This window comes from Mustela erminea, chromosome 1 (assembly GCF_009829155.1).
Source record: "Mustela erminea isolate mMusErm1 chromosome 1, mMusErm1.Pri, whole genome shotgun sequence".
NCBI lineage: Eukaryota > Metazoa > Chordata > Mammalia > Carnivora > Mustelidae > Mustela > Mustela erminea.
This window is the reverse complement of record NC_045614.1, coordinates 63,241,224-63,268,527: the sequence shown is the minus strand read 5'-3', so window position 1 is coordinate 63,268,527 and position 27,304 is coordinate 63,241,224. Positions and strand designations below refer to the sequence as shown.

The 27,304-nt window shown below is 43.7% G+C and overlaps 1 protein-coding gene across 1 annotated transcript in view; it reads left to right on the top strand.

Annotated features, from left to right (window-relative positions):
- The window catches only part of ITGA9 (integrin subunit alpha 9), a 327,258-nt gene extending 317,553 nt beyond the window's left edge, over positions 1-9,705 (top strand). Inside the window, exon 28 of the mRNA XM_032354270.1 lies at positions 5,185-9,705. Within this exon, the coding sequence (XP_032210161.1) occupies positions 5,185-5,283 (99 nt within the window). The 3' untranslated portion in view covers positions 5,284-9,705. The remainder of the gene's footprint in view (positions 1-5,184) is intronic.
- Positions 9,706-27,304: the final 17,599 nt, after the last annotated feature.

The window sequence follows — 27,304 nt, the reverse complement described above, 5'->3', positions numbered from 1 at the left end:
TTTTTATTTGAGAGCATTTACTCCTGACCTCAAGCAGAAACACTTGAGAAAATAAATCTGTGAAATGGCTCAGAGAATGTGTAAGGTTTGGCAGCTCCTCCAGGGGTCACCAGGTTATCACCTTCCCTCCAGCCAGGCTGTGAGAACCCATCCTTGCTTCTCCTCCAGAGAATGAAGACACAAATATCTGTGCACATGTGTGTACACACACGCACAAACATCCTTCACACTGTCTCAATTAAAACCATGTGCCAGAGACACTCCGTGGGGACGTGTTTATGCGCAGAAGTAAATACTGGGCTGATGTTGTACAGTTGACATCTCAAGACAGAGACATGCTGTGTAAATACTCCAGTATCTGAAGAGACCTGTAGACATGAGGCCGCGAGTTAGTCCAAAGAAGGAGCGTGTCCGAGGTCCTTGGAACGGCTGCCCAGGAGGCCACCCAAGGGCCAGGAAGGCGGGGGTGGGGATTGAACAGGAGGCCAGATGCCGTGGAGTTGGGTAGCTAGTCCCTCACTCACCCCAAAAGGGGCGGGGAAGGAAGAGGCTGGTGCAGACCCCAGAGGGGTCTTCCTAGGCCTCAGGCCCCCCACAATGCCTCCCTAGTGAGGGTTCTTCAGAGGAGATCTGCTCTTCCCCTAATTGTTTTCTGGGAGGTTTTCGATACAAGTTTACATCAGAAAGCTGTGCGAATCTGTCAGGAGGACTCAGGGAGCAGCTCTGTGGGGCCGCAGGCTCCTATCAGGACCCAGCAAAGACAAAAAGCAAGAAAGCACACTGCTACCCCTGTTTGCCGCTGAGCAAAGCTTGGCTTGAGTCTCTCCTCTAGGGTTTCCATGAATATTTCCTCCATTACAGATAGAACAGTTGTAAACAGAGCCTTTCGCCCTTCAAGTGGCAAGGCAAGCCCTGGAAGGTTTCAGAAAAAGTGCAGGACAACATGGACTCCGTTGGATTGAAACTGAGTGCGTGGCTGCCGACAGTCCAGTTTATTAAACTCCTCACCGATCATTCCCAGTGAGCTCGGCTGGCAGCAAAAACAGGTTTGCCTGGCACGCCTCAAAGGTTTTCCTGGAAGTAACCGTGAGGACTAATGGGAGTGAGAGTGTGTGTCAGAGAGAGAGGAGGACCTGCCGCATGGGTCTTTGAGGTCTCAGTTTATCTTTATTTTCAGAATTTTATGACTCTCTATGTTTTTACAATATCTGTACTTCAATATAAAAATGGAAAATTCAGTTTACCCCAAATTTCCAAAAACTCTTTGAAAACAGCTGCAGTCCCGAGTTTACTTTGGGGACCAATATAAAAAGCTGTCACTGGGTTTCAGCTGAGGTTTCAGACTGCCTTCAGGCTCTGGGGCACAGCCAGAAAATGACCTTCCCCGTGGCGCAGGAAGGAGGTAGTCGAGCGTGAGCGGTAATCAGAACCCTGGGCTCCCTCTGCCACATCTGTCCTGAGTACTGGGTAGGCCTGGTGGGACACAGTTCTGGTGGCCATTGCTCAGGAAACTCAGAGCCTGGGCTGTGGGTCCTATATCAAACACCAGAACTCGGCTCTAAACAAAAGCACAAAGGTGATATTCTTTTTTATAGAAATGGAGTTAGCTTGATCGCACAAGAGAGTGTATTCTTTTGACAGAACCCCCACTGGCCTATATGGCATCTTTGTGCAGACTACTAAGCTGCACCCCTTCGTCCAGAAACTTTACTTCCCTGTGTCAGAAAATTCGGAAAACCGACTGCGAATTTTGTTTCATTTTGGGGTGGGGGGGGGGACGGGGGCGGGGCAGGGGGACACGACACTCTATTGCCATCTGGTGGAAGATAGTTGTAATGTATTTACATGTCCAGGATTATCTGTGATGTGAGGGGCACCATCCCCGTTACAAGCAGTGCACAGCCTGCACTACTGTACCTAGCAATCACTAACCATGAGGGGGGACTGTGTTTTAAGAAATGGCCTTTGAGCTTCATAGACAGGGCAAACATCAGTGGCTCCAACCTTCCATCGAAGAGACTACCCACAGGTTAGGTGGGACAAAGTGTCCTGAGAAGCTGCAGTGCTGGAGCAGGGCACAGAGTTTGCAAGGCTGTTTCTGGGAGCAGCGTTCCAGTCATTCCAGAGGTGTGTGTGTGGGGGGGGGTGGTTCTTAGGACTAACGCTAACACTACTTGATAGAAAAGAGCTTGCTTCTAGATGCCTGCAGGAGACAATGGTGCCATTCACAGCATTGGTAACAAGTGTCACCGTTAAACGTGAGCACATGCGAGCTACATGAGACAGGGAATCCAGGTACTCTAAGTCTTTGCTAGATGGTTTGCACACTCTATTTCAAATCCTGATGCTGGCATAGTCATGAGAAAATAAATCGACTTTTGTGCCACTTGGAGATGAACAAGAAAAGTCTGTTCAGCAGGACAAGGCACAGTGATGCTCCTTAGACCCAGAACCATATTGGCTGTTCCTCTGCCTCTCTTCCTGTGGGTGTTGATTCACTCAGTAAATCAGACCAAAAAACACGGAGTACTGTATCAGCTACCTTATGCTGCATAACAAACCACCCCCAAAGTTTAATGGCTTAAAAGTGACAAACGTCCACGTAGCACACAGGTCTGTGGGTGGGGCTGAGCTGAACAGGGGGGCTGTCTTGTCTCAGCTAGACGTGTCACGTGTGCACCTGCAGGTGGCTGGATGGTTGGCTGGTCTAGGCGGGCCTCAGCTGGGTGCACTCTCCCTGAGATTGGACTCAGTCACATGGAGGCCAGGTAGGGTCCTGAGGGAACAAGCAGAAGCATGCCAGGCCTCTTGAGGCCTAAGAGTGGAACAGAATTGTCAGAACAAGTCCCAGTGCAGATTTAAGGTGGGGAGTCGGCCCCTGCCTGGGGCTGGGAACCGCCATAGAGTCCTGTGGTAAAGGGCCTGGATGAGGGGAATGCAGGATGGCGGGCATTTTTGCCGTTTATCATTCCTGCCAGGTTCAGAGGATATGCTCAGCTCCAGCGACAAAACAGGCGAAATCTTACCTTCTGAGAGTCTTAAGACTTAAGACGAGTGGGAAAGATAAGGTGGGAACAGCTGAAATCCAGCTTAATTAGCACCACAGTAGAGACGAGTTACTTCTCTGGAACTGAGAGTGCATAACGTGGGACCCGTGAAGCAGGCCGCCCTCCGTGGGCAGAGTTCTGTGCTCCAGAATCTCATTCCCAGTCACAGCCAGCCTCAGCCTCAGGATTATGTGCTCTTTAGCACAGAAGGTGCCTGTGACACATTTGCTCCGTCAACCACATCTTTATCGTAACAGTATTCCAAGCAGTAATGCCTTAGACCTTTCTAGTAAGGCGAAGGTTGCCCTTCTGACCTTCTGTTGGTGTGCTCTGAGGGCCTTTTTCCAGAATATCCAGCCCAAGCCCCTGTTCCACATTCTTTGCAGAGGGGAGAAGGGGTAGAGATTTAAGGAGAGAGAAAGTGTGCGGGGGGGGGGGGACGTGGAGGGCAGGCTCAGAAGATTGGGTTCTGGTGAGTGCCGAGAAGAAACCACCAGGGCTGCAGAACCTGGGAAGCCAGGGTCTGTCTGCAAAACTGCCCATGAGGAGGGATGCTCAGAACACAAGGCCCTCGCCAGTTTGTTTAAAGAAAGCCTCCTCCAGGTCACTCAGACCGCACCCACCCCTTCCCTGACTCCACTCAAAGCAGACCCTCGGGGTTCTCCTGGCGACGTGGGTAGAAATGCTTCCTGGCAGCCATCTTGACAGTTCTCATCTTCAGTGACGCCAGTCAGCCCCTTCTTGGGGCGGGTTGGGGGAGAGTTGTGACCATCAGGACTGTGGGCGCTCAGCTCGGACTGAAGGAGTTGGGGGAGATGTGTGCCCGAGAGCTGGGCTTGCGTGATGACTCCCCGGCTCAGGGCTTACATTTGCTCTTGGCAGCACGCTGCAGACATTTCTGGGGTGAGCATCTTCCCAGCGTGCCACAGACCGGCCAACAGCAGACTGAACCTGTATGGCTGTTGGAGTCCCTCCATTCAAGGGAGCTGACACAGGGGTTTGAGGGCGGGTAATTGATTCGCAAGGTGACCCCAGGAAACACTGATCAGAGCAGGAAAGTGAGATAGAGAAGAGAAGGAAGCCAATAAAGATGCTGTAAGACCAGTTACCCCTGCCAGTATGTTCCACGGGGAAACTAGTCATGTACCTGAGGGCTGTCATACCCAAGAAGAGAGGGGGCGGGAGTAACCCACAGCCAGTCATGTTTGAGGGCAGAGGCAGGAACGGATGTCTGACCTCAGAAACAGTGGCCAGTGGACAAAGGATGAGACATGCCATGTCCCCCTGAGCATGGGAGAAGATCAGCTCTGGGCTGCAAAAACGGCTTACCGCCAGCAGTCAGTGATGACCGGGTGAGAGGAACTAAAAACTCTTCCTCCAGGATGTGAAAAACTGTAAGATGTCAGAGGGGAAGGCGTTTCCAGAACTAAGCTATAGCAAACTGCCATCCTGGATCCGGTGAGGTGCCAAATCTCGGGGAGTCCACACTTCTGGCTGGGTGCAGGCAAGGCATGTCTCGTAGGTCTGCGAGAAAGGGACAGACCTACAGACCGACAGACCTACAGACCTAGAGGGACAGCGAGGTAGACTGCTGACACTTTTACCAGCCTATTCTGGGAGAGCAGTATTTATCAATTACCCAACGACTAATGTCTCCCAGGATAGTAATGGGTTTATCAAAAGCCAAATGAGCTCAGGAAATGTTAAGTCCCTGAGTGTCTTAGATCCTTTAACTAAGGGTTTTATTAGACCCTGATTCTTCTCCTGTGCATTCCATAACTCTCAAAGGAAGAAAGAACGCAGCATTTCCTAAACTTATTTGACCACAAGACCTGTTTGGCTCCCAAATAAATGTCTTTTAGTCATGGTCAGTAACCAGGGTTCCCTGGCTTACCATTTGGGAAACATGCCACAAGAAGCACTTTGCAAGGAACAGTCAGTCATAAGATAGCCTGCATGAAGTCCAGGCATTTGGAAGGTAGTACCACAAAAATGCTTTTCCTAAAGCGGTCTCATCCCAAGGGTTTTCCGAGCCCGCCCAGATCTATGAGTATATCATCCCTCCTCCTCACCCAGGGGACCACCACTACTGATTCTCCAGCATTCTAACCTATCTTCTCCCCTCTCTGCCTTTCAGATGGGCTTCTTTCGCCGAAGGTACAAAGAAATCATTGAAGCTGAAAAAAACCGGAAAGAGAATGAAGATGGTTGGGACTGGGTCCAGAAAAACCAGTGACCTGCCACACCAGCCACGGGACCCGTTCTTTTCGCCCATCGTCCTTGATCTTTGTATCTTCCATATTTGGAAGAAAGAATCTTCTCCAGATTTTTCGGAGGCCCCACTGATGCTGTTCTCTTCCTCACGTTACCAAGCCCAGGAGCCAACCTGGGGCAGCCTCTCCGGCCAGGTCACGGGACTGGAGCCACCACCCGTTTCCTTTCAGAGACGAACTCCGAACTTGGGAAAAACAAGCACCAGAGCTGAGCGATATTTATGGATGCAACGTGCGTGGTCAACCCTCAGGGGAAAACTGTTACCTAAACGTATTTTTATAAATACAAGCCTTTTATACTGATTATGTCTTTATATTTGTATCGATGTTTTATTATTTCTATTAAATAGTTCTATAATTCACTCAAGCACTGATATCTGGTCTGAAAGCTTGGAAGGACACGTGCGTTCATACAAATTTTGAAGGATAAGAACCTGATCGTACTTTGGAACTTGCTGTTACCAGAGACGTGCAGATAAAATAATCTGAAGAAACCTCGTGGGATGAGTCCACCAAGCTGCTGAGCTGCGTGTGAGCTGTGGGGTCGCCGAGACCCTTGAGATGATTCACCTCTTTATGGCCAGGAGTCAAGTTCAAAGTAATGTGTTAAAGAACTATAAGTGGCTTTTCATATGTACCTTTCATTGGGAGATTTCCAGCAGGCATTTGAATAGAAAAACCTGACCCTGGCACAGGTCTGCTCTCCATCACCTACACAGCAGACATCACACCCTCCTTCCACTTGGATTGATAGCTGAGAGCTTGGAGCAAGGCCATTTGGTCATCTGGTAAACCTCAGAAGGTTTACCAGGATGTCTCATCCTGGATATCATGCATCAGGGTCCACATACCACAAGGACTACATCGGAGCCCACCGAGCCCAGACTTGTGACTGAATGCCGTGATGCGTGGCCTTTCCATCGAGTTCGGAGGTCTCCACGTCCCCTGCCATTCCTGCTGTCCCAGCTCATGATGACTGCAGATCCCTTCCCAGAGATGACCATTCAACCTGTCCTTTGTTTTTAAAATAGTGTCTGAAGTGCCGTTCCCAAATAGCAGACTCTGATACAAGGATTTGTATGCAAGTAACTGATTAAGGGAGTGTCCCATGCCCAGGAGACAGCAGTAGGGGTGTGAAGGAAGCAGGACAGGAGAGGGGAGGAAACCAGGTGAGGGTGCCATTTCAGAGGACATCCCGCGGAAGGCAGCTTCAGCCTGATCCCGTGAGGAACGGTCCCAAACTGAGGCAAGGAAGCTGAGCTTTCAAATTCTTGTACCCACGGGAGGTTTCAAAGTCCTGCTCTCGGTTCCTGCTGGCAGACTGGCTCTGATAGCCCAAAGGTGGTCCTCTAAAGGAGATCTGGAAATGCACCCCAGCCCCCACCCTCGGGGGGACTTCCAGAAACAATGTGAAAGAAAGGATGCACAGGGATCTGGGCATAGCACTGACATGAGCCCTGCCCCCAAGTGTGTGAATGCTGAGTTGTGGCCTTCAGTTCCAGTCTCCCCATTTCACAGTGTGTATTATCAGACGCATTGCCGCCCGGTTCAGAGTGCAAGGTGATTTTCTTAAAGGGCGATGACATGACGGGTGTAGTGTGTTCAGCACTGCGCCTGGTCCATCGTGAACATTCAGTGACTGGGGCAGCTCTGGCTGCCGTCCCCACAAACCATCTGCCAAGAGAAAAAATGTGTGGCTAAGAGCAGGGTCTGACAGAGTCCTCCCTGGCTTATTACAGCCCATGGAGGCCCCCAGTACCTAACAAACAGCATCAAATGGGAATGAAACCGGAAAGATGAAGGATCTTTCTCACAGGGCTGCGTTTGCTGGAAACTAATATGTTGGGGTGTGAGACCCATTGGTGCAAAGACACAGAACTCCACTCCAGAGAGGAGACAGATTTTCTGTGCCCATATTCAGCTCATATTTGCAAAGACGTCTCATGCTGGGGCAGAATCAGGAGGATGCTGGACAGCTGTGAACCTGGCATGGAACATGAGTCTCTTTTCTTGCCTCATTACGCAGCTGACTCTGATGCAGGAAGATGGTGTATGTATTACATGTCCCCTTGTGGTGAATATGGGAAGAGATGGCCACGCCAGAGGGTCCATGGCATGAATGAGGCAGGTCTTAGAATGAAGTTAGGGATGTTGCTCCTAATGGAGGGATGGAGGCACAGAGGTAACTGCTGGGCAGATGCAGGCAAAGAAACCAGGTCTCAGAGTTGACCTGAGACTTTTCTCCAAAGTAGTAAGGGCAGCTTTGAGTGGGTCTTAGTCACTCATTTCAAGGATTCTTACGGGGCCCCTGCAGTGCATCAGAAATGATGCACCTGCTGCAAGTTCCCCCGAGAACACTGCAGGCACATTTTTCCTGGAGAGCCAGACCTCCCTACAAGAGGAGTGTGGAGTGTGGATTCCTTTAGGAGACCCCACGTGTAGCTTTCCTGCGATGGATTCTCATTCACCATGTCATGCTGTCCTTTCATAAACCCCCTGAAGATTCTCCGGTGGCAAGCCTGGATCAGCGTGATCAGCAGCTTTGGACAAACGCATCTATAGCCACTAACCAGCTTCCAACAAGGGAGGGCAGGCGCGCTGGGGTGGGCTAGAGGGTGACTCACTCTGCTCCCGTGGGCAGTCTCGGAGCCAGGATCTCTTTGCCTCTGGTCCATTCCAAATAGTAGACCCACATGAGTAGTCATATACTCAGGAGATCATGAAGACTTCATAAGGCAGTTAAAAAAAAAAAAAATGGCCTTGGCATCGCCAGAAGCAAATTTTGGCAACGACTCCAGGAATCTGTCTGGGGAAGGCTGGTGCCTCTGTGTGTTAGATGGGGCCGAGCAACAGGTGAGTCAACAGGGAACACTTTAACACGGTGATAAAGAAGCCAAGCACACCGTGAGCCTGCTCTCAGCTGGGCATCTTACCAACTCCACACAGCTCAGAAGCTCTCGGTAGGCTCTCCGGGGAAGCAGACAGGGTGAATGGCATCTGTGCGTTACTCCTCCAGAATATTCTTTTTTAAAAGTCTGAAGCACGTTTCAGTTTCTAACCTTCCCACTCGAACGGGTCCACTGTGGAATCCTATCAGATACTCTCTCTCACAGCTGCTGCCGCTTTTAGTTACGGATTCAGTATGGTTTTTGCTGTCAGAAATACGGAGACGGTTTTTAAATATGAAAAAGGACCTTGGTCAAAATTGAGGAAAATCTTGCCCTCTGTTCAAAAATGATTCGCTTCTGCTTCGTTGATACGGGACTCACGAGTTGGGAACATCCGCACCGTGAGTGCTAGACCTGTCACCAAGATGAGGCCATGAAGTTAGGAACAAGGAGGTGCTAGAAGAAAGGAGTGGGTCCACTGCCTTTATGGGGACTGACAGGCACACATCAGGAATCTGCTCTTTCAGTCAGCTCTTCAGGAAAATTCCATCACCAGGAGGATTCCAAGTCTGGTACATGTTGTAGAAAATGCAATAGTCCTCCTTCACCGAGTCACGCATAGCCTACCAAAGGGATTAAAGGCAAACAGAAAACTGCAGGCAGGAACATCCAGGACCTGTTTTCAAGGGGGAAGTATAAAAGATTCCCCATGATATGTGTGCTGTATGCCACTGGTTAAAACCCTAGCAGGGTCATTTTTTAAAGGTTATTCGACTATTATTTTTGAAAAAGGCATGATGGCCAGGGGAATGCAGTTACACATAAGTCATGTCGGAAATGTGCATCTGGTGAAACCTGCTAGCCCTGAACTCAAACTTGCGGAATTTAGAGGCGCTGCAAAAGGACGGTCATGCAGGGGAAAGGCCCTGTAGAAGACAGAAGGCAGGCAGTGAGTGTCATTTCAGAAATGTTCCAATGGACAGGGGTTTCCGGGACGTTTTGTTCTGCTATATAGAGGGGTGGTATACAGAGTGGAGAATATTTTCTGAAACAAAGAATGGCTGAAGGGAGGATACAGAACCAGTAGGGCCAATATGAACCTTCTAGAATGTCTTCTGATTTTCAGCACATTAGGGGAATAATGGACAAATTTCCCATGTGGTGCAATGCTTTATAGCACAATGATCTAGATTTCAGACTTTGTTAAGGTTTTGTTTTTTATTTTTAATTCTAATGTGCACGGTGTGATGGGCAGAGTGAGTTTAAAAGCTTCAAGAGTGATTAATTGCATGGCAGACACCCACGCTAACTTCACTTCCAGAACCTGACTGATGCATCCATGTACATTTCCATTAAGGAATTTTGGTGGGAGGGGAGCTCCTCCTTACAAAGTCACATGTATTAAAGTCTATGCAGTCACTTCTAATTCACTTGCACTGTTTGGGAAATGCAGGTTTACAAAAATACATGTTTGGAATAAAAAATGGCTGCAAATGATTCAGGAGTTTGATCTGTGATTTCTTTGCTAATGCAGAACTTGAACCTTTCTAGAATGTTGAAGGCGGGCTTTGAATGCGGTACTTCATGAGCATTGAAGAGCACCTGCTGGTCTATCTAGCCGTGCACAAGCAAACCCTCAATGTGGCTGAACTCTCCTCCATCCTTGGCCGCCATCCCTCAGCCACCACCTTCACCCACCTGCCCGGGGCCACATCCTGGGACCTTGACCTTAAGATAAAAGTGCACAAATTTAGTGGAGTGGATTCCTCATTGTTAGTAGACTGCTTCCACATGTTCCCACCAGTCACCAAGCATTTTCCCAGGAACTTTTTGGTAGCATCCTTACACGTTTACAAACATCGTGTTCTCTTAGATTAGTGATCTCCCTCTGTCTAGTTACGTCCCTGTTCTTACCGCAAGTGTTGTTCACTTGTGTGTTTTTCTCTTTGTCCCTTAGAGGAGACCAATAAAGATCTACCTCTTTTACCAGTCTTTTTCAAGAATAAGCCTTTGGCTGTCCCAATCAGATCTACTGGGTTTTGTTTTCTATTTCATTAATTACTGCCTTTATACTTGTTAAAATTGACCTTGCTGCCCTGTAGTTAAAATTCATGCACAAATACACCACACAGAAGGGGGTGTGAAAGATACACACCAACGGGTTAAACATGGTTGCCCTTAGGTAGATGGGAGTGTCAACGTTTTAGCTTGCTTTGTTGTTGTTGTTTACGTAACTGAATTTTAGTTTTCTACAATAAGCACGCATTTCTTTTGTCACAATGAAGCATATGCAAATTATTTTTTCAGTAAAATTACATCTGGGAAAGTGTGAGTTGCTAAGCCAAAAGAGATCCCAAATTGCAAGTCTAGAAAGGGAAGAGATCTGTTTGCAACAAAGAGCACTGATGAGCCTGACTCCAAGGGCAGTGGTCCAGTGAGTAATTTCAAGCCTTTTAATTCCGGATGCTTTCCGGCTTCACAGGACCTGCCACCATCACTAATACTAATTAAGTACATTTCTCTAAGGTTGCCCAACCTGTTTCCTTGAGCCAGGAGAAGGTCTGGACAACCTCAAAAGAATCAAAAGATACAAAATGAAGAGGTAGAAAAATCACCAATTAGTAATGCCAGCTCCCTTCAATTGAGAGTTTTTTTTCCAGTCCACCGGATTGCCTCTGATTTTTAAAGTCTGCCTGTTCGGCAGGTTACTGTGCGTAGTAATAGAATTAATGTAAGTGCTTACTTAGAGCTCTGCCTACGTTATCAGGCCAATTGGCAGCTATCCATCAGCAAAGCCGCCTGACCCTGAGATCACGTCTATTCGTTCTATGCACACATCCAACTGAAGTGGGTACGAGAGGGTTTCGCCCCCTCTGGGCTGAATCCTGAAACCGTGCCATCTAGGCTTGCTGCCAGACTTCTGCTGTGCCTCCAAGTTTAGTCCAGATCATTTTATACTTTATTGAATATGATTCTTCTATAATTGAAAAAGATCCTAAAGGGGTGCCTGGGTGGCTCAGTCATTAAGTGTCTGCCTTCGGCTCAGGTCATGGTCCCAGGGTTCTGGGATCAAGTCCCACATCAGGCTCCCTGCTTACCGTGAAGGCTGCTGCTCCCTCTCCCACTCCCCCTGCTTGTGTTCCTTCTCTCACTATCTCTATGTGTCAAATAATTAAACTCTAAAAAAAAAGAAAGAAAGAGATCCTTAAAATTAAAACAAATCACAACAAAGGTATAACTAGTACCCTCTGAAACCCCCAGATAGATGAAGAAACGGGGCACTTTTAAAAGTATTTCCAGGAAACCTTTCTTCTAAGAAATGACAGATTAAGAAAAATGAAATTCTCTCCAAATTGACAGCTATTCAGAACTCACCTTACCATTTAAGAGAATATCTGGCTCTATATAATAGGAAAAAAGCCAGAATAACACTGGTTTGAACATGACAGAAGTATGTTCCTCTCTCACATTAAAGAAGACCAGGTCTGGGTCATCAAGTTCTCATAGAGCAGATTCATAGATCATCAGGTTATCAACTCCTATCTTTCTAGGCATGTTGTTTCCATTCTTAAAGTTGTTTCATGATTTCAGATGGCTACCAGAGTACCAGCCATCATGGCAACATTCCAAGCCAACAATAGAGGAGGAGGAGAAAATGGCACATGTCTCCTCCCTTTTAATTAGCCTTCCCAGAAGCTCCATACAACACTAACCAGGAATTAGTCATTAAAGAAATGAGCCTGCCCACAAAGGAAGATGGGGAGCATATTATTAAGGAATAAGAGGAGTATACATAATTTTTTAAGATTTTTTTATTTTTAAGTAATCTCTACACCCAACATGGAGCTCCAACTCAGAACAAGTTACCCTTGTTACTCAAGGGTAACAATGCTCTACCAACTGAGCCAGCCAGCGGAAGTCAACCACCAGACACTGAAGACAACTAACACTTGCCACCCACACCATGTATAAGATATGCAGAATATAACTGCCTTAAATCCTAAGTACATACCTTTTCAATCCTTAAGTCTGACTGGATGTGAGCAAAGGGAAAACCTTTATTTGTGGTGGGGGTGGGAACCTCAGCTGCACAGAGTTGGTTAATCGTTTATGCCCATACAAAATCTTTTTTTTTAATTTACTTTTTATTTATTTTCAGTGTAACAGTATTCATTATTTTTGCACCACACCCAGTGCTCCATGCAATCTGTGCCCTCTGTAATACCCACCATCTGGTTCGCCCAACCTCCCACCCCCTGTCCCTTCAAAACCCTAGGGTTGTTTCTCAGAGTCCATAGTGTCTCATGGTTCACCTCCCCTTCCAATTTCCCTCAACTCCCTCCTCCTCTTCATCTCCGCATGTCAAAATCTTTTTTTTTAAGGTTTTATTTATTTATTTGACAGACAGAGATCACAAGCAGACAGAGAGGCAGGCAGAGACAGGGAGAGGGGGACGCAAGCTCCCCGCTGAGCAGAGAGCCCTATGTGGGGCTTGATCCCAGGACCCTGAGATCATGACCTAAGCCTCAGGCAGAGGCTTTAATGCACTGAGCCACCCAGGAGCCCCTATGAAATCTTTTCTTGATTTGTGTCTTCTCTTTTACCCAGCCCACCACATTTCCCTCTCTCCCAGAGGCACCAAGTCTGATGAATGGAACACGTGGCCTTAGAAATATACCTGGTTTTATATTGTGTGTTTCACTAAAGTAGTATTGAGCCTAAGAGCTCGTGCTGTGTTTTATTTTTTAAGGATGTACTCACGTTGGCGTGTTTATATACCTAGTTTCTTGTTTCTGCTTGCAATACCTCATTCTACATTAAGTTTCCACTGCATTTTACTTCCCCAGTGCCTCTGGAAGAGACCTTGGCTACTTCCATGCCTGTGGAAAGGAACATCTTCGCCCATGGCCCCTCATGGACCTGAGCTAGAAACTCTCCTGCTACAGATTTCACAGACTACATCTTAAGTTGCTTACAGTTTCATTCTAGTGGAATATGTTTGATGGCCATACACAGGCATCACTTGATATTCTTTTTTTTTTTTTGAAGTACAATTAACATACAGACTTCTATCAGGTTCAGATGTACAACATAATGATTCAACAATTCCATACATTACTCAGGGCTCACTATGGTAAGTGTAGCCACTGTCTGTCAGCAATGTTGTTACGATTTTATTGATGGTATCTCTTATGCTGAACTTTTCATTTCCATGATTTCTTTTCTTTGTAGCTGGAAGCTTGTACCTCTTAATTCCTTTTATCTGTTTCACCCATCCATCTCCCCTCCGGCAACCACCAGTGTGTTAAGAGTCTGTTGTTTGTTCATTTGTTTTGTTTTTAGATTCCACAGGGAAGTGAAATCATATAGTATTTGTCTTTCTCTGTATGATTTGTATCAGTGGGTATAATACCCTCTAAGTTCAGCCACATTGTTGTAAATGGCAGAATCTCATTCTTTTTTATGGCTGAGTGATATCCCATTTTATAGACATACCACATCTTCTTTATAATTCATCTACGGATGAAACACTTGGGTTGCTTCCCTCTCTTTGCTACTATAAATGATGCTGCAATAAACATAGGGTGCATGTATCTTTCCAAGTTAAATGTTTTCATTTTCTCTCGGTAAATAGTAATGGAATTACTGGATCATAGGGTAATGCTATTTTTAATTTTTTAAGGGGTGGGAGGGACAGAAGAGGACAGAGAATCTTAAGGAGGCTCTGCGTTCAGCATGGAGCCTGGCGCAGGGCTCAATCTTACAATCCTGAGATCATGACCTGAGCAGAAATCAAGAGTTAGATGTTTAACCAATTGAGCTACCCAGGTGCCCCTCTATTCTTAATATTTTGAGGAAACTCCATATTGTTTTCCACAGGGGTTGTACCAATTTGCATTCCCACCAACTGTCCATGAGGGTTCCTACTCAATGGTGAACAACTCAGATCTCTCTGTTCCCTTCTTATTCCCTGCAAAGGTAACTCTTGCCCTGGGGGACTTGCAACATAAGAACCACAACATAAATTGCACACTCCAACGATTATGAATGGTATAGCTTCCTCGAGGGATCCTATATTTCAGGACAGGAAGCTCTAAGACACTATACATTTGTCATTAAAACATTTAGTAACTCCTTCTACAACAGAAACACTATTTTCCAGGCTTTTCTGAGATGTGGTGACCACCCATGGGCTCTCTATGTAAGGATTCCCCAGGATATTTGTAATATCAAATATCTATCATGTTCTCATGCCATGTCCAAACCTGTTGACAGATGACATGTGAGATATACAGTAGAGAGGTGTGTTTGAGAAGATAAGCCCTTGATTTAGGCAGATCATGGGCCAACACCCAGCAGGAGAAAAGAGCAGCAGAAGGCCATACCAACCAGGTTGCTGAGAGACAGGTGACTGGCAGAAGAGAGCTCTGGTGAGGCAGTGCCCTCTTCCCACTACCACTATCCCACCATGTACCAGAACTTGGTCTAAGGGACCTTAGAAAATAAGCTCACCTATAACCCCCAAGCCAGGATACAGGGAATATTCCCAGGATACAGGGAATCATGCAGCGGAATCATGATCATGCCTGAAGAGGGGATTCCAGAACGTTCAGTTAAATGAGTCTGGCTTAAGTATAGATATTTGGGTATGGGGTCATTATGGCTTTGTCTGTGCTTTCATGAACAGCAAGGTCTGGCACAGATCAGTTACATCTAGACTCTGAATCTTGGAATTGTCACCTACTCTGGAGATCAATTGTTATGGAAATTTTTTCTTCAGCGTCCCCAAAATTACATTCCTCCACTTTCTGTCAAACTTTCCATCCCATCCAAGGGAGCATTCTTGTGATTTCTCCACCCTATTGGTCATTACTACCAGAACTTTGGGAGCTCCCTCTGTTTTCCCAGCACTCCCAGCCATCTGTCCCCAGCCTTCCTTTTCCCCCCTTTTTTGAAAAATTGGGATAAAATACACATAATACACAGTTTACCATGTTCACCACTTTTAATGGTATAGTCAGTGGCACTGAGTACATCCATGTTCTTTGGCAACCATCACCACCATCCCTCCACATAGCTCTTTTCATTATGGAAAACCAAAACTCTGTACCTGTTAAGCAGGTCCCATTCTCCCCTCCCCACCCCAAACCCTAGCAGTCACCCTTCTACTTCCTGTCTCTAGGATTTTGACTATTCAAACTACCTCATATAAGTGGGATAGTCCAACGTTTATCTTTTTGTGATTGGCTTATTTCACTCAGCATGATGTCCGCCAGGTCCATCCACATTGTAGCACATCTCTTTCCTTCTAAGAATTCTGTAGAATTCTCTTTCCTTCTAAGGCTGAATACTATAACATTGTAGGTACATACGATGATTCCCTTCTCCATTCACTGGTTAACAGAGCACTTGGGTTACTTCCACCTTTTGGCTACTGTGAATAATACTGCAATGAAGATGAGTGTGCAAATATCTCTTTAAGACCCTGCTTTCCAGTCTTTGGGGGTACATACTCAGAAACAGAATTGCTAGATCACACAGTAAATTCTATTTTTCATTATTTGAAAAGCCACCATACAGTTTTCCACAGCAGCAGCACTATTTACACTCCCAACCATGAACAGGGGTTTCTATGTGTCCACATCCTCACCAACACTTGTTTTCCATGGGGGTTTTGGGGGGGGAGGGGTGTGTTTGTTTGTTTTTAACAGTAGCCATCTTAATGGGTGTGAGGTGGTACCTCATTGAGGGTTTGACTTACATTTTCCTAATAATTTGTAATGAGCATCCTTTCCTTTGTCTATCTTCTGTAGAGAAATGTCTACTCGAACCTTCTGCCCATTTTTGAATTGGGTTTTTTTTTGTTATTATTGTTATCACTGCTGAGTTTTAGGAGTTCTCTATATAGTATGAGTATAAAACCCGTATTAGATATATGATTTGCAAACATATTCTCCCATTCCATGGGTTATCCTTTTACTCTGAATAGTGCATTTTGATGCACAAAATGTTTACAGTTTTATGGAGTCTAGTTTGTCTATTTTTTCTCTTGTTACCTATTTCTTTGGAGTCATTTCAAGAAATCATTGCCAAATCCAATTTTGGGAAGATTTTGTCCTATATTTTATTGTAAGAGTTTTTTTGTTTTGTTTTTTGTTTTTTGGGTTTTTTTTTTTTTTTTTTTTTGCTTCAGGTCTTATGTTGTGGTCCATCCTCCATTTTGAGTTAATTTATGTATGTGGTGTGAGGAAAGGGCCTGACTTCATTCTTTGTATGTAGATACCCAGTTGTCCTAGCACCATATGATGAAAAGACTGTCTTTCCCCCGTTGAATGGTCTTGGCATCCTTCTCAAAAATCATTTGATCATTTGTGTGAGGGTTCATTCCTGGGTCTCTATTCTATTCCACTGGTCTATTTGTCTATTCTTCCCCCTGTCTAACCAGCCCTCCCTACCATCCGTCCTAAGCCTCCCTTAAAAAAAAAGTCAAATTTGTCTCCATGACAGCACCCAAAGCATATGAAAAAGAGCTGCTGTATAACCTACAAAATTTCTTTTTCCTACATAAAGAAATCTCTAGCTCCTTAAACTATTTTTATGACAGTTTCCACATCCTGAACCATCTCTGACATAAAAAGGAATATGACTGTCATCTTCTAATGAAGCAACCCCTCAAATTTTCCTGCTTGCTGTGAGTTGCGAGTATAGAATTATATTCAGTAACTAGAATCTTTATCCATGTTTCATTGGCAGCTTTGTCACCCTGATGACTCATAATAAGGTTGTGGGCAATTCCTAGGTATTTTTTAATCCACTGCTACAAAAAAACAAAAAAGAAAAAAAAAGAAAAAGAAAAAAAAGAAAAAGAGAGAGAGAAAGAAAGAAATATCTTCCTTATGCCATTTTTCTTAATTCTGGGAAATATTTCAGGGAAGTTCAAGCGTGATTACAACAAAGCCTGGGAATCTACCACCACTTTGTCATGTTTGCTTCAATTATTTTGTTGAGTCGTTGGCTTTTCTTTTTTTTTTTTTTTTAACTTTTGGACGAAATAATTAGAGACTCACAGGCAGCTGAAAAATAGTATGAAAAAGTCCCATGTCCCCTTCACCTAGCCTTCCCCAATGGTTACATCTAGCATAACTATAATATATACAGTATCAAAAAGGAATCATTTTCATTGGTACAATCTACAGAACATACTCAGATTTCATTTTTTTTTTTTGAAGGTTAATTGATTCACTGATTTTAGAGAGAGGGCGTGGGAGGGAGAGGGGCAGAGGGAAAGACAAAATCACAGGCAGACTCTGCTGAGCACAAACCCCAGGCACTCGATCTCATGACCCTGAGATTATGACCTGAACTGAAATCAAGAGTCAGAGGCTTAACTGACTGAGCCACCCAGGTGCCTCTCATCAGTTTTTGTACACATGCACTAGTGTGTATGTGTGTGTGTGAGCGATCTATAGTTTTATCACATTTAATCACCTACAGATACTCACGTGACCACCACCGCAATCAAGATTAGTCACCACATTATTTTGTACACATGAAACCAATATAATTTTATGTCGATTACAACTCAATTAAAAAATGAGGATTAATCACCACAAAGGGATGTCCTCATGCTACTCCTCCCCCACCAATCCTAACTCCTTCATCTAGTCTCCATCTCTATAATTTTGTCTTCTAGAAGAGGTTTTATAAATGGAATCACAGAGTATACAACCTTCTTTTTTCTTTCCACTTGTACATTCTAGTCAGATTTATTTCTGTTCACAGAATTGTTCCCTTTTTTCTGCAGAAATACCCACTTTGCATATCAATGTTCCATACACATGGCCATGTGTGCAAAGCCTTCTTCAGCCTTGTGGGAAGAACCAGAAGAGGGAGATCCCCCACTTCACCTTTAGTAGTTACATTCCATAGTGGTAACACTAGTTTTCTGGTACTATCCTATAGATACAATGTATGAATTCAATCGGATTTATTTCCCCATTGGCCTAAGTGTTATCCATAACATTGCTTAACATAGTGAGAAACTATATTCCAGAGTCTGAAGTGAGAAACAACCTGTCAGGAGGTGTTTGCAAACATTGTGTTGAAATTGAGTAGACAAATTTTCTTTTGACAAACGTTGTATGGACTGGGAATAACTTCTATCTGACTGGGATCAGAGAAACAAAAATATTTGAACTTCTTTTAATTGTGGTAAAAAAAAATATATATATATATATATATATACATATATATAGTCGATAACCCTCAAGACTGATTTTTTTTTTAATTCAGAGTAATTCCCTGGGAAGCCATCCAAGTTGTTACATATGTCAATAATCTGTAGCTTTTCGTTTCTATAAAAGTCGTGGTATTGATGTACCATGGCTCATTTGACCATTTCCTGCTAAAGAGCATGTGGGTTGTACCCACTTTGGGGCTGGTACAAATGATGATATATTACAACATTCATATTCATTTGGAAAACATAAGTTTTCATTTCTCTGTGATAAATGCCTAAAAGTGTAATTACTGAGTCATACACTTCGTTTATATTTAGTTGTATAAGAAACTGCCAAACTATTTTCCGGTAGCTGTTCCATTTTACATTCCCACTGCAATGCAGGAAAGATGCAGTTTCTCTGCATTCTTGCCAGCATTTGGTATCATCACTGTTTTTTATTTTAGCCCACTAATAGATACAGTATCTCCCTGCGGCTTTAATTTGCATTTCCCCAACAAGTAGTGATGCCAAACATCTTTCCATGGGCTTATTTGCCATCAGTGTATCCCCTTTAGTGAAACCTCTCTTCAAGTCTTTTGCCCACCTTTGACTTGGACTGTGTGATGTTTTGCTGCAGAGTTTGGACTGCTCTTGAAACATTCCAGGTACTAGTCCTTTGTTAGGTTTGTGGTTTGGAAATATTTTCTCCCAGTCTGCAATTTGTCTCTTCATTTATCAATTTATTGATTGTTTCCTTAATGGATCATGTGTTTGGTGTCATATCTAAGGACTCTTCACCGAACTGAGGTTGTGAATATTTCCTCCAGCTTTTTTTTCTGAAAGCTTAATGGTTTTGCCTTTTCCAGAAGGTCACATGGTTGGAATCATACTGTATGTAGCCTTCGCAGACTGGCTTCTTTCACTTAGTAAAATGCATTTACATTTCCTCCACACCTTTTCATGGCTCAGCAACTCATTTATTTTTAGCCCTGAATAATATTTCATTGCCTGAATGTAGCTCGAGCCATTTACCTACTGAAGGACATCGCAGTTGCTTCCAAGGTTTAGCGGTTATGAATACAGTTGCTCAGATATCTGCGCAGGTTTTTTTTGTGGACATAAGTGTTCAACTCATTTGAGTAAACACCAAGGAGTGCAACTTCAGGATGGTACTGTAAGGGTGTGTCTGATTTTGTAGGAAACCGCCAAACTCTTCCATAGTGGCTATGCCATTCTGCATTGCCACCAGCAGTGGGCGAGAGAGCAAGCCTAGCCATACTGAGAGCAAGTCCAAAGGCTCTGGAAGATGCTGCCCCATCCAAAAATCGCAGCTTCCAGACACCTAACACGTTTGGTCATAAGGAAGGGAGACACAAACAGTCTGAGCTAAGTCGGGGGATAACTTAAGTTGGGGGAACAGTTCTTAATTTCCAGGAAAACAAAAGTTGAACAGAAAAGAAAGAAACAGATGCATCTCGCCTCAATCCCTACCCCCAGCTTTCGTGGTCACTGAAGAAACTACTGATAGTCACAGGTCTCACTGTAAAACGTAAGTGGTCAGCCCAGAAGGTCCTTGGGAGTTTGGGTGTGGAAGTGCATCCTCATAGGGAGGGCTCAGGGCCTCCCAGACTAACACCCTCACCCCTCAGCAAACCACAACAAGGCTATACAACTCTGGTTACGAACAATAGTCATATAGACGGTCAAACAGATAACCACACCCAAAAAGGGTGTTTGTTATGAGGACTTGAAATGAAAGGGCTTTCCTGTTCCGGTAACCTAGGAGTCTTCCCTAAAGACAAGATGATTGAGAAGGAGAAATAACAAGGTGAAGGAGGGAAAAGCATCCTGGGCAGAAGGAACAGCATCTGCAAAGATAGGGAAGCTTTAGATTGTTCAAGAAACTGAGAAGAGGGGCGCCTGGGTGGCTCAGTGGGTTGGGCTGCTGCCTTCGGCTCGGGTCATGATCTCAGGGTCCTGGGATCGAGCCCTGCATCGGGCTCTCTGCTCCGCGGGGAGCCTGCTTCCCTCTCTCTCTCTCTCTCTCTCTCTGCCTGCCTCTCTGCCTACTTGTGATCTCTGTCTGTCAAATAAATAAATAAAATCTTTAAAAGAAAAAAAAAAAAAGAAAAAAGAAAAAAAGAAACTGAGAAGAGCCCAGTGCTCAGAAGGTAGGAGCCAAGAGGCAGGGGTGGAAGTGAGTCAGGAGAGGTAGGGCCAGGAACTCAGGTAGCAGGTGGCCGGAAGGAGGGTAGCCTGCATTCAGTCCATTCTGAAGCTTCAAGGGAAGGCCTGCGGTGAAGGCAGCACCCTCACCCTCAAGGGTATGAATAGTTGAATGAAAATCTAATCATCTAGCTCCAGGCTGCCCCCTGCTGGTTAGGACAAGTCAGGGCTGCCTTCCTAACAACTGCTTTAAAAGCCTGAGGATATTTTTGGTGTTTATGGGAACAGAACATTTAACTTCACTGAAGTTAACGTCACTGAAGAGGTGCCAAGGGCCCACACGAACAAAGAAATGAAGTTATGCAGTCAGTGGGAATCATGGGAAAAGAAAGCAAGCAGCTTTTAAAAGAACAGCGAAAACAAAGTTCTTCAACCATAAAATAAAAGCAGTTTTTAAATCGGGCAGTCATTTCAAGTTGCGGAATAATAGAGAAAGTGAGAGAATGGTGTAGGGAACATGATCCTTCCTGACATGGGGCCCTTCTCTACGTTTTGTAACCTATTTTCCCCACTCATGCTTCAAAACTGTATCATGGTCAATGAGACTCACTCTGGGATGCCTGGGTGGCTCAGTTGGTTAAGTGTCTGCCTTTGGCTCAGGTCATGATCCCAGAGTGCTGGGACTGAGTCCCACATTGGGCTCCTAGCTCAGCGGGGAGCCTGCTTCTCCCTCTGCCTGCCACTCCGCCTGCTTGTGTGCTTTCTCTCTCTCTCTCTGACAAATAAATAAATAAAATCTTAAAAAAAGATAAAAAAGGAGATTCGCTTTTAATCATTTTGTAACAATGAGTGAAATGCTACTAAACCAATGGTACCTCTTGGCAACATTTGCTCTGCATCGTCATTGCAGGCTAGAAAAATTATTTGAAATATAGCCTAGAGAAGTAACAGAGGCATTCTTTGATTCTAAGCTCTTTACATGCTTGGGTATTTCACGGAGATTCTTTTCCAAGTCTGTGTGCAGGTGTCTATGTATAAATGCTTAACGGCATGAGGCAAGCCTATGAGCTAAAAACTCTTTTCACTGCACACAAGTATCATTACTTTCAGTTGGTTTAGGCTAAGGTGATCTGAAAATTAATATTCTTCTACTTTGAATATAGGACCTTGAGCTGTAGCATACTGAATTAAAACACCAGTATTTTACCTACTGAGAATGTTACAATTTGTTGTTAGAGGCCTACATGGAGGTGAAACAGAACAGCTTGCTATTTGGAGATTTTTTTTTTTAAGATTTTATTTATTTATTTGACAGAGAGAGAGAGATCACAAGTATGCAGAGAGGCAGGCAGAGAGAGGAGGAAGCATGCTCCCCGCCGAGCAGAGAGCCCGACGCGGGGCTCAATCCCAGAACCCCAGGATCATGACCTGAGCCGAAGGCAGAGGCTTAACCCACTGAGCCACCCTGGCACCCTGGATAATTATTTTTAAAAGAAGTTGGTAACTCCAAAGAAACTGGCATTCCTGGAAAAAAAATTAATGATAAACCAAAAAAGGGGCAAAAGACAAGTTATTGAGATGTATGTACATCCAAACTTTTGTATCTGCCACAGTATTAGTTTTAATTATTATCAGGGCTCCCCCGTTGAAAATAGTTTGATAAATGCTATGACAGATACAGATTCATCTATTTAATGTATTTGAGTAATGGCACTCAGCTTAATACATTTGCTTTTTTAAAATTCACTTCGCATGGATCATATGCCACATGCCAAGCCCTGTATAAGATCTGTGTTATTCTCGGCAGATTTCCTGAATTTGCATTTTAATATTTCAGAAGATATAGCTTTCTATCATGCTAGAACTATAGTTACTCCATAAATTCTTTATCTGCTAAATTCCCAATTTCACTGGCTGTAATATTTCAGGTTGTTTTATCATGGAGCATGGTGGGGGAGGGGCAGCCTCTGTGGCGTGGTTAGCAGCATTCCATCTTGGAGTTTGCTCTATTTCTCCACTGGGTGAAGTGGTTTATTGACTGTCAATTTGTAAAGTGCTCTCTGGGAGTTTCCAAATGCAAGATAGTAGGGGCGGAAACATATTTCATTGCCTTTTCTGTCAAAATAGGATTAACACGTGCAATATATCATCTTGGAGCAGGACTGGATGAAATCCGAAAGAGTGACCCCATCACATGGCAGTCCCTACAGAGGGTCCTGGCTGAGTAGTTGTGGTCTCCGGGTCTGATGGCCTCCTCTACAATCTTTTCAGTTTAATACCTGTTTTTATACATGTGTGTATTGTATGCATGCGTTATGCATGTGTATATAAGTATTTGGTTTAAAACCTACTCTTCAAAAAAACAAAAAAAACAAAAACCTACTCTTCAGAGTTGTGGAGAAAAAGAAAGAGACAGTTCTCCCTCCCATCCTATCCCCCCATTTGCTTGGTTTCTTTCCCGTACTTCCTCCATTCTCTGACTAACCATTTGATTTGTCCCTTATGAGTGCACCAGAGTTTCCTTATGTACCTACAAACAAATACAAATAAGGTCTTTGTTTTTCCTTTTGTACACAAAAGCCAGACTGCTATATCGACTCTTCAGCACCTCATGTTCTTCCCTTTCAGTTCAGAGAAAGGTCTCTTATTCTTTTTATCGCCTGCATAGTATTCCATTGTTTTATTGTATAGAGAAGTCATAAGTTAGGCAATCAGTCCCCATTTGAAGAAAATTTCATTTCTTTCCCATCCTTTGTTATTACTGCAATAAATAACCCTGGGCATCATCATTTTGCCTGTGGGCATATATATGTTTGGACAAATGTTTCGCAGTAAAAGAGTGAGCACGACTGACCTGTGCATTTGTAATTTTGAAAAATATTGCTAAAATGACCTCTGTAAGGGTTGTACCAACTTATTCCCACCCATCATGGGCTACTCGATTTGTTCTACTCGATTTGTTTTCAGTGGTCTTCTGAAGACAGAACACGTTTTGGTCACTTCTTGTTTCCTAACTATAAAAATTCATTCATTGAACAAATATTTACTGAGTGCCAGCTATTCCCAAAGCTCTCTTGTTCGGCCTTGGAAATATGGCAGTGAACAAAACAGGCACAAATCCCTTTAATAACATTTGATTGGGACACGAAGAAATGGATAACAAAGGGTGGACATGGTATATAACGTTCTTGGTTGTTTAAAGCTTGTGTCACCAGCTCACGTGCCATCTATGTGCGAAGGTCAGGGGTGAGAGGGAGCGGTGGGCACCATGCAGTGCTGGACACCAGGGGCCTTTTTAAAGTCCACAGCTACTGCTCTGCTCTACATTTTTGGGTCATGTGGAAAGAAAAGACCTATGTTGATAGACCATCCCACTTTTTAAAAGAAACCAGAAATCCACATTTTCTCCTCTGTTTTATACGTTCAGAACTGGATGCCTGGGTGGCTCAGTCAGTTAAGTGTCCAAGTCTTGATTTCAGCTCAGGTCATGATCCCAGAGTCGTGAGATTGAGCCACACATTGAGCTCTGTGCTGGGCATGGAGCCTGCTTAAGATTTTCTCTCTCCCTCTACCCCTCCTCACTCTCTCTCTCTCGAATAAATAAGTCTTTAAAAAACTAAATTGATGTTAGGAACTCATCCAAAATTTTAGGAACACTTTTGGGACAAATTCTTTTTTAATGGTGCTCAACAAGTTGACACTAAAGTTTATATGGAAAAACAAACATGCAAGAATAAACTAGAAAAACACTGAAGGAAGAGAAAAGCTTTAACAAGGAATCAAGGACTAGTCCTATGAGACATTAAGACACACTCAAGAGCCTCTATAATTAAAACAATATGATGTTGGTGCATGAATAGACAATCCAGCAGAACAGAACAAAAAGCCCAGAAATCAACCTAAGTGCATATGGAAAAATTATGTACCATAAAGGTGGAATCTTGAATCACTAGGGCAAAGATTGCCTTTTTAAGTAAATGGTGTTGGGGATACCAGGGTAGCCATGGAACAAATTAAAAACTAGATCCTTATCTCACACCCTGCAAGAAAATATACTCCAAATGGACCAGGGATCTAACTGTGTAAGATGAAACCACCCAAGCACTGGAAAAAAACATAGATGGGTCTCCCTGCATAATCTAGGTTTCGGGAAAGGCTTTCTAACTATGCCTCAGAATCTGGTGGCAATAAAGAACAGATTGACAAATTTGACCACATAAAACTAAAAATTTCCTCTTGGCAAAAAAACACCATAAGCAAAGTCAAATGATAAAATGAGAGAAAATATTTGTAATCTATGTTGCAGATAAAGGGCCAATATCCTTAATATAGAAAGAGCTCAAAAACATGGAGGAGGTGAGATTTTTTTTTTAATGTGGGAAAATGGGCAAAAGACATGAATAGATAGTTCACTAAAGTATATATATATATATATATATATATATATATATATATATAAAGAGAGGGATTTAAATCGGCCTTAAACATGTGAAAATATGTTCAACTCACATTATAAGAGAAATACAAATTTAAACTATGCTGTGATACATTTCTCTCCTAGCAGATTGGCAAAAATTTACAATATGACAACACATTCTATTGTTGTGGCTGTCAGGAAAGGGGCATTTTCATACATTGCTGGTGGAAATGTAAATTGATACAACCCTCCTCAGGGGAAACGGGCAATTATATGTGTGTTTACCTTTTTACCCAGTTAGCCAGGCATGTATCCTTAAGATACTCCTTTGCCATGCAACTTTAAAAAAAAGGGGGGGGGGGACGATATCTATAAACTGAAATGGAGTATTTGCAGGCTATATTAAGTGAAAAAGAAAGATACAAATGAGTACCTATTGCATGCTACCTTTTATGTAGGAAATTAGAAATAGATATATGTATACGCTGTTTGTACAGAAGAGGAAAACACAGAAAAGACAAAGCAGAAGCTCATAGGGGTGATTACCCACAGTGCTGAGGTAGAAGCAGGGGTTTGGGGGGATACAATGGATAGGGCAGTGGTACTTCTTTGGACCTACCTTTCCATAGAGCTCTGACTTTTGTGTCCATATGAATGTGTGACTTATCTAAAAAAGAAAAAAACAAATCAACAAGAATGGGGAAAATTCTACAGTAGAGAGAAAATTACCCTGATATGGGGGTAGAAGAACGAACCCAAGTAACGTTTGAATGAACTATTTTGACAAAGACAAAGGGAACTTGAAACAATTCTGGACAAAGTTCCATGTGTGCTTGGAAAGAATGAGTATTCTGTTGTCTTAGGGTGGAATGTTCTGTATATATCTATGAGGTCCATCTGGCCCACTGTGTTATTGAACTCTCGTTCGGTGTTTGTTTGTTTTTTTTGCCGTGGAAGGGGTTAGGATTCTGAAGCTAACCCCTATTTTCTGGGTTTCCTAGGATTGAATAAACAAGAGTACCGTGGATAGCAGGAGTCAAGTTTCTCACTGTGGGAGAAGGGAGTTACAGATACGGGAAGAGGGGGCCAAAACTGGGTGGTGTTAGATAGTCACTGGAGGTATCTCTTCTAAGCTCATGGTTTTAGTGGACTGAATATGTATGGATGATTGATTTTGAGTCTGATTGATATAGATAGGGACATTGATACAGATGAAGGTAGATAGATACATTTATATAGCTGCGTCCACTGAATGAGCCTAGAATCAATAACACCTAGCGCCCAGATCCTGGTTTGTTAAGTATCATCCTGCACTGAACAGAATCAAGCTCCTTAGACAAATGACTGACTCCAGCACTAGGGCAGGGAAAGGACAAGATAAGCCTGGAACATTTTGTACCAGAATTTGAAGAAGGGCTCAAAGAATATGGGGGAGAGGCCAAATACACACAAAAGCTAACATAAACAAATGGCCACTTTTCCCAAACCGGGAAAATCAGCAGGCAAGATTCAGGCAAGAATCAGCAAATGCTGAAACCAAAGACTGAACATTTGATGAGAATGGGATATTTACACTGTCTCAAAGTACCTTTCTCCCCGATCCCCAGCAAAATTTACAAAATTTACAGTGGACAAACACTTAGAGATGCCGTCGTGACCAAGTGATCAAAGTGAGTCTTACCACTAGTGCCACAAAGCAACGTGACGAATCTCGTCACGTGATACACTGTTAGGGACACCACACTTCTGGGGCATTCCTGCCAAAAATTCATACCCTGCATCTAATCATCAGAGAACAAGAGGCAAACTTCTCTTAAGGGATTTTTCTATAAGAGAACTAGCCTGCACTCTTCAAAACTGGCAGGAGTGTGAAAGACAAAGAAACACCAAGGAACTGTTCCAAATTAAGGAAATGATAGAAACATGCAACACGTTTCTAGATTGGCTCCTGGACCAGAAAAGCGCAAATTTTCTCTTTAGCTACAAAGGGCAGGAACGGCTTAATTGGTGAGAGGTGAGGAAGGTCTATAGATGAGATAATACTGTCTCCATGTTGATTTTCTGTTTTAGTAACTGTATGTGGTTATGTAAGAGACTATTCTTGCTTATTAGGAAATAGTCACTGAAGCATTTGGGGTAAATCTTCAACTTACTCTCACATGGTTCAAATGATAATAATATAGGAGGATAAAAAGTGAACATTTGGGGAATCTTGTTGAAGGGAATATGGGAATTCTTTATTCTTGCAATGTTTCTTTAAGCCTATAATTATCTTTAAAAAATCTGTCATG